Genomic DNA, 8,663 nt, shown 5'->3' with positions numbered 1-8,663 from the left:
GTGTTAGTTCGTGAAACCGAAAAGGCTGCGAAACTGTAAATTTTCGTTTTCACGAAGTAACACTCTTCAATGTATTCAACACGAGGAAAGTGCAACTTCAGGTCAGCGCGCGCGCGCTCATACAACTTATTACAAGAAGAGTGTTACTTCGTGAAAACGTTTTTGCTCACTTATGAGCAGAGTGCGCGCCATGCATTGCAATGGTAAATGGAACTTAAGTGTTACTTCGTGAAAACGAAAATTGTCACTTTTGCGCAAAAGTTGCCATAGATATTTAGCGTAATTATTAAAGTAAAGCTCTTGAAGCTTTGAAACTTCGTGCAATGGTAGGCCTTGATGAATAATGTTTAAAAATCCAAAAACTGAAAATCGAAAAAAATATGGTAGAGTGTTACTTCGTGGTGTCGGTGACAATATATATGGATAGGAAATTCAATGTTGAAATTAAGGAAAATGATATCAAGAACTTTCGATTCGGTGTTGAAGTAGTTTTGATTCTAGCGCCATTTTTGTGAACCAAAGTCAGGGGCTCTAATTAGGATTATCAATTAGGATTTCAATCCTGGTCATGTTTGTGTTATTCATCCAAGACCAATATCCTCTGACTTATGGCGCTGGAATCAAATCTACTGAACTGAATCGGGAGTTCTTGGTGTCATTTTCCTTTTAACAAAATTTCCTATCCAAGGAGCCAGGTTGCGGTTTTGTTGGACCACCCTGCATACGTGCTGATTATATACTCACAAGGCCCCCTGGAGAAGTGAGTGTGCAATTGTACAGAGCAAATGCCCTGTGATGATCTGAACAATGCTTTCGCCATTAAAGGGGCTTCCGTGGCATGCATGGGAACGAGGTTGCTCTTGCTAAAACTTCGGTAGCGCCAGTATCACAACTCCAGTGGTACCACTTACGATAATTTATGTTTTTCCTTTGGATCACTGCAAGACACTTTTAGGTTGTCGTTCTCTCTTCCCTTTAAATTAAGATTGTCTCAACGATAAACTCAGAGCCTAAGAAAAATAGCCGATGAAAATGAGCAGCGACGACGTGGATTCGAACCAGGGATCTTTGTATCCATAGCTCATCTCGCTATCCACTGGGCTACTGTGTGGTAGCTCGATGACAATCTTTTTTTAAATTTATTTTTAATTTTTTTATTTTACAAATGCTTTAATGTTACGGGTTGACTAAAATACAACAATGCTCTGGATATCATTGTTCTGTTTCATGAATAAACATTCTGGCCCATTGACGTAGGAATACATTATTATACATAAGTTGTGATACTGGCCCTAGCTTAGGCTTTGCAAGCAATTTGGGTATACGCACAGGTCATTTGCACACAGAAGTGCTGACCAAGTTTACTGGCTATTTTATAAAAAGTACTTTAATAATGAGAGTTGAGAAACTATCAAAAGCCAACTTAGCTCGCCAGCCATCGGAAACGTTTGAGCCTTGGGTCGGGGCATTTTACACAGTCATGGGATCAAAAGATGCGCATACTTGGTATATATGTTTGCGGTTGGGGGAAATTCCTATTATATCACCATATAATGTCATCAGATAAGATGCACACACTGCCAAGGTGTTCCCGATGAACAACTTTTCCGAGCCGTATACATCTCCCATACCATCGATGGGTCCGATCCCCAATTTCGACTTCCAATTAGAAATGGCTTGATCTTTAACTATATCCTATACCGTACTCCTCGATCCAAACTGCAACAAATAACAGTTCTTACCCTTGTTCATGGGGGGGGGGGGTAACTTTCGCCCCCGGCTTAAAAAAAACCAATATAGGCGAAAGATTTGGTAGAAGTATCTTTTTTTTGTACAGTTAAAGGTTTGCTCCTTTGTCGGGGGTTGTTACTAAAAGATAGGCCTACCTGTAAAATAACTGTTAAAATACCGAGGTTTAAAAAATGATGTTTGAAGACCGAAATCTCCAGTAATATATGCGGATGTCACCGACATTTTACAAACGAACAAGCTAAATGTTCAATGCGTGATCTAGTCTGAACTTGACGTACGGGTACGGTCCCAACGGAGTCGTAAAAAAAAATCCAAAACATTGTATCCGTGTATACTACTAGTCCGAAATGTTCGTGCCATATGCGCGCTTAGGTTCGTGCATTGCATGCGCGCACTGCGGGGCCACTATAAAAATAGGACAGTTAATCAGTCTACTATGCGAGAATTTCCAATGGCACCGGTACCCACTATACGTGACGTTTCGTTCTCTTGCATATTTTTCGAAATGGGACCAGTGAAAGATTTACACACTGCTTTTTAATACGTGACGTACGCGTACTTGACGTATCCATTCGATGCATGCAGTGCAGTGTTTTGGATTTTGAGTCAAAATGGCGTCCAACATGGATGACGAACAGAGCTTGAAAGATTGCGAAGCCTATGTTCAAAGACACAACATTCAGCAAGTGCTGAAAGACTGTATCGTACAGTTATGCATCCACCGTCCAGAAAACCCCTCAACCTTCCTGAAGGAATACTTCTCAAAACTGGAATTGGTAAATTGAATATTTTTCAACCTTGTCTTCTCCTCATCATGTTCACTTCATGTTTACAGTAACACTACAGTCATGACAGTTGTGTTTGTCAATCAATGTTTGTCAATTTTTTTATGGTTGCATTTTCAACATTTTCAATTCAGTTATTAATAAAGACAAGTTGTGTTCCCCGTGCTCTTCAACATATTATTTTTTGTTTCTCTCTCAATTTTCAACTAGCATGTTTTATTCCAACCAAAAGAAGTCCTTTTTTGGACCCTTCTCTCTTTAATTTTTTTGTTTTGGCACAAATAAAAAGACTGGCTCCCGGTCTATACATTATGGATACTGATTGTGGGGCGGGAACCAGCCTACCCCTCAAAAATGGAATTTGTCTGGCACTCGGCCAATAATTCGAATTTGTAAAGTAGCCTAATACCTTGCCTTGAGTAGCCTAATAATTCAATAACTAAACATGCCTTGGACCTATTTTTTTTCGGTTTACAATGGTTGATGTCTCATTCAAAAGTGAAAAACTTTTGTATTGCTAGTGAAACAGCAATTTAGAAAATAGCACGGGAATTGCAACTTCACTGAAATGTTAGTTTGTGTTGAAGTTAAAAACTTAAAATGAACATTGTTTGTCATTTTTTTTCCAGCAGGTAAGCGTACAGGGCATGATATGATGTTCGTCATAGACCCTTTACCAGTTTACTGATAGATCTGAAATATGCAGTGAAGGTATACACTCATTACACTGCGTTGCATCCTGGGATAGTTTGCATGACGAATGGGGATTTTGTGCAACGTAAACCATGTAAACTGTCCCACAATGACATAGGCCCAAGTTACATTTACTTAAAGTTTTAGGACCCCTTTCCAATACATGTATAACTGAAAATGCATCCTATGCTTGGAACTTGTCTAAATAGTTGGCGAAGGCCAGATTTTAATTTTTTTCTGTCTGACTGGCTCTGAGGGATTTTAGTCAAGTCTGAGAACCATTTGGTTGACAACTGACGCATGCACAATGGTCGACTTCTGTAAAAATACATAAGTAGCAATGGCAATAAATAAAGGGGTCCTAAAAGTAACTGTTAAATGCCCCCACAATGCAACGCAACATATACCTTCACTGCACATATTTGATCTGGCAGCAATCTGCAAAAGGGGTCTATGTTTTATTGTAAGCATCTATATCTGTAAATAAGTGTAATTTCACTTATGCTATAAATCATTCTAGCATGCTATGTGTCAAGTGTACGTTCAGACTGGGACCTCGAGTGCAGAAAAACCTGCAAAACAAGATCAAAATTCTCCAAAATTTTAATGGGGCAAAGACAAGGTCCTCAAATATTTCACCAGCCAAGTTTGAGGTCTCAATTCAATTTCGAAAGGAGACTTTTCTTTAACAGTTTGTACCTGAGAGTGAAGCCAAGTGATTTCAATTTGAAGCTAAAGACTAGGCATGTTCAACTTTTTGCAAAGATTGACCATTCAGTAGTCTGGTGGCATGACCATAGACAATGTGTAGAAATAAAGCTAGGTACCAGACGTTTCTTTTGACACAGTTGATTGGTGCAGTACTAAAAGGGTGTTGGACTGGTTGTTTCATGTGCCAGTCTATTTTTTTGTCTGCATGTTATCTTAAGTTTTGGGACTCTCATAGTATTGAGACTCCCAAATTTTCGGACTAGTGTATGTTTTCAAATACTGAAGAGCATGTGAATTGAAATTAAAGAAAATACCAGCGCTCAAAAGAAGCTATGTGTACAACTTTATAAAGTACATGGAGATGATTTTACAAGAGATGTTGGAATTATAAAGGTCGTAAATTACAACCAAAGTAAGACTTGAGTGATGGAGTTGCAGGAGCAATTGCAGAAGACCAGTGCCACCTGGAAAATAACCCCCCAAAAGATGTGGACACAGAGTTGCATTATGAGGTTTAGTACAAATGATGTAGGTATGACATCGAGGGCGTTTAGCGACTGAATACACATGGGCTAGTGATAGCATGAAAAATACTCCTTAGCCACGAAAAGTGAATGGGAGGTGTTCAAAAATGTAAGGTTCAAAGTCTTTACCTCGGAGTAGCTATGCAGAAATGGAGTGGGAGTGGTAGGTTTATTTAGAGCAGTCGACCATGATCACGACTAAGTAGCCGGCTACCAGCTGGTTGCATGAGTTGTGGGATATTCTGTATTATAATATAACAGGCTGCCAGTGGTAAAAATATATCAGTGTATTGTATGCTGTTGTAAAAAGTGCCTTAATGACTGCAATATTATGTCAGTAAAAGTACCCGGATGACGACAATATTTTTTTTTCAAATTGTCCTCATCCGGGCATTTTAACAAATTTTGCTGGTTCCCGCTTAATCGAGTGTAGAAACTCACAGTTGTAAACAAGTGAACAGAGGGTAGCGGTTGCACACGCTTATGTTATTGTTTTGTCAACAAAAATGGCGGCTTCGAGTGGCGAGAGATGTGCTTTGGTTAGCAAAGAATTCAACGTATTTCTACACTAGTAAATATTGTGTGAGTGTATCTGCCCGAGAAGAAACTGCATGTACTGACGGATTTTGAGAGGCTGGAAAAACTTTCAGTCACTTGCGGGTATTTTGTTTAAGTTAACGTTAAAGTACATATGTACATGTCATGTATTGAGGAAGACAGTCAGCGATATTTACAAGACAGCGACATTAAATTTATTTCTTTTGAATCAAGTATGCCTGATATAAATAATAATAATAATAATAATATTAGATGTTTTTTTTTAGGGGGCTACAAGAATATATTGCACTATCGCTATAACAGTATATTCTTGTATTCCCCTCAAAGCCATCCAATATAAATATCCAACACTTCTCCAAAATGATTTTTTGTTCCCTTAAGACTCATTTTGTTGGATCAAAAATGGGGTATTCCAAGGTCTTGAGTCGATTTATGTTAATTTCAGTGCATTCAGATGTCCTTTGCATATCCTAATAGCCTAATTATGCTTATCCCCAAAGCTAGAAAAATTGCCGGAGAGCCAGCGATATGATGGTCTTTGCAGTTTTTATAGCCAAATTATTATAATTGTGACTTGATCCAACAAAAGGAGTCTTAAGGACAGGTTTTCACTTTGTAGGATTTCACATGCAGTATGGAAGCACATAATTTGCACTTCAGTTAGATATACACTAAGTTTGATATCATACAGATATTACTTGGGTGAAAAGGGTGGCTACTCCTCATGATTTCCATTGTTGGCGACTTGTGCCTCATTTTGATGGGGTGGGTCACAACTAGGTAAATTATCCCAATTATTGAGTAAGGACGAAGTGATCTTATATCAGGTTTTCTTCGTTATCCACCAATGACCATCTGTGCCAAGTTTCATGACTTTATACCAATTTGCACACCATATTTTGCAAGAGGGAGGGAACTATTATGAAAGTTCGATCATCTTTGAACCAGGGTCTATTTCCATTGCATCATGCTCACAAAGCGCTTGTTACGAAACCTCTGATTGAGCGTCTGTCTTCGAGTGACTTGTCATCGTCTTTGCCTACCGCGTTGTCTCGCCTCGGTTATCGGAAGAGCAGGTGGTTTGGCCGGGAACAGATTTTCATCAAGGAGTTTATCATGATGGAGAAGACGTAAGCAAGTCACTCGTTGCATCCAAGAGAATGCTATTGACCTTAACGGGTTTTTTTTGTTCCTTCGTACCCCCTGTCTTTATTGATGGCATTGCATCTGGCAGCTTCCTGGGATACCAAAATAGAACCGATCTGTTTTGGAAACATAAAATCAATATCAGTCATTCTATTGCTGGAATCACCCGAATTTTTGCAGTGGATAATAGCTTATCTTCCACATAGACAGATTTAATCAGTATACTACCTACAACCCGGCTTGTATAAGCGTGTTATTATTGTTTAACGCAAATGGCAAATGAGTACGACAATTATGAAACGAAGTAAAGTAGCAGTTGTGTCTAAATATACGACAAGTACATGTATCTCGTACTTCTTATCATATTTCTTTGGAGTTATTGCTTTCTGTTCTGTTGAGACAAAGTGGGGCTGTGGATTAATAAGTGTTAAGAACAGATACGTGATGAGCTTAAAAATTTACAATAACTTATCATCATCGTGATCTGCTGACTGGGTTGAATTTTGAGCTGCACGTCGTAAACTTGCCCCTTAAAGTCTGAATACGTGAATATCTTTGTCTTTGTCATCGTCGATGTGGTCGGAAAGGTCGCCCCAGTAAGCTCCTGTGTAGGATTGTGTTTGACGAGTTTGACGTCCCTGGGAACGAGTTTAGAATTCAGATGACAAGTGTGAAAGTTCAATCATACTAGATCGCCATGCAAATCCTCGTCACATCTGATATTTTTTTTCCGGACTTGAAAAGATCCCAGACGGTTAGGCCTATCTTGTCAGGAGTTAATGGTAGTTTGCTAAGCAGCTTAGACCCCGTTCCCACTTGATCTTAGAGGCTCCTTAATTGCTGTTTTGGGTTTGTTGTGACTTTGAGACGTGCACGCGTGACGTTGATCCTGCAAGGCGCCATGTCAAAGTCGTTTGTAATTGAGGTTTCCGAAAATACGATAAGTACCAAGTCATCGTGATGCATCTCCAGCCGGGAACGCCATGACATTCCAAAAGTCTGTCTTTTTTTTAACAGAATCTTTATAAACGCAGAGTTGTGTACGCCGATTGGTAAAGCTCTATCATATTTTTTGCGTTTTCCGTGATTGTGATCATTTGAGGATTAAGTAGGGATGTATGCACTATACATTTGTTGTGTGGAGAAAATGTGAAAGGATATAATTATATATTCAGGGTGCCCCCACCTCCCCCCCCCCCCCCCAAAAAAAACCCGAACGGCGTACTTCCGCTACCCTGAGACTCAAACAACCTATACCAATGCATGGGGAATTCTGTTAAAAGAAAAGTGATACCAAGATCGTCCGATTCGGTCCAGTAGTTTTGGTACTACAACCTATTTTGTGAAACAAAGTTGGGAGTCGTTTTGTCCCGATGAATTACTAAATCGTTGGATAGAGGTATTATTGTTATGTAATGACATCTGGTATCACATTTCTTCTAAAAAGATTCTCCATCCATTCGTACGGGTGGTTTGATTCTCAAGGTAGTTGAAAGATGCTGTTCCGTTTTTTTTGTGTGGGCCACACTGCATGTATAGGCAGTCGTTGTTTTCATCGGCGACCCAGACACAGATTTCGATTTTATAGAAACTGGAAAATGCCAGTAATTAAAGTCACACAAAAAGGACAGTGCTTAAAAATGTAAGAAGCTGAAACAAGGAAGGAGTCAAGACTAAAGTCATGCATTATTAGTACTGCAGTGGCCCTCGTATATTATAATATTATGGCCTACATTTTTTTCAAGCGTCACAACCAATTTCTACAAAAGCCGCGTCAGTGTACACAATTGTCAAATTTAAATGATTGACTGCTTATCAGGCTTAATCTCCACCAAATCGTCAAAAATAAAAGAGACATAGGTTTGACTTTCTAGCCTGGCGGAGCCACGAACGTGTACCTGCATGTTCGTTCGTACGTAGGTTTGCATCTCCCCCCTCCCAACTTATCGATCAATCTGCTCATGGTAAATTCAACACCAGGACGGACAGGGCAGTCACGTATGTAGGTGCACGCGTTATGGGTGTTTTTGGTGGTCCAACATCATATCAGTGACATCAGTATTCCTCAACTAGTTGGTTAAACCATGGTCAGACCCCTGCATGCTTTTTAATGCAGTTTTTAGCCAGCCGACAGAGACTAATTAGTTATGTCAGAATGGTTGATTTCGCAGCAGGTGCACATTTCCCTTTTCAGAGCTATCGCTGCGAAAACTGGATTCTCCTGGGAGATTTCCGTACTTTTTGTCCCCACCCGACAGATTTCTCTACAGTGTTTTTCAGTGAGCTCTCTGCATAAATATTTCATAGGGTGGACCCCCTCACAGGCAAACAAGTGGATTATTTTGTTTTCTCCGGTAAGACTGCTCGGATTTTTAATGCTGGCAAGCCGGATATAGCGGGCAGGATTCCTTGATCATATGCTTCTCTTCACGGGACTCACTGCGAGGAAACCATTGATTAGCCACGTCCTCTCACCTTTTAGTAACTTGTCATT

The 8,663-nt window shown here is 39.7% G+C and overlaps 1 protein-coding gene across 1 annotated transcript in view; it reads left to right on the top strand.

The window, feature by feature from the left end:
• The first annotated feature begins 2,313 nt into the window (after positions 1-2,313).
• The window catches only part of LOC119737401 (cAMP-dependent protein kinase regulatory subunit-like), a 43,014-nt gene continuing 36,664 nt past the window's right edge, over positions 2,314-8,663 (top strand). The window contains exon 1 of the mRNA XM_038211730.1: positions 2,314-2,528. Coding sequence (XP_038067658.1) covers positions 2,364-2,528 — 165 coding nt within the window. The 5' untranslated portion in view covers positions 2,314-2,363. The remainder of the gene's footprint in view (positions 2,529-8,663) is intronic.

The sequence above is a fragment of the Patiria miniata genome, unplaced genomic scaffold (assembly GCF_015706575.1).
Source record: "Patiria miniata isolate m_02_andy unplaced genomic scaffold, ASM1570657v1 HiC_scaffold_3, whole genome shotgun sequence".
Taxonomy (NCBI): Eukaryota; Metazoa; Echinodermata; class Asteroidea; order Valvatida; family Asterinidae; genus Patiria; species Patiria miniata.
The sequence above is the reverse complement of the archived record's forward strand: the minus strand, read 5'-3'. Positions and strand labels throughout refer to the sequence as shown.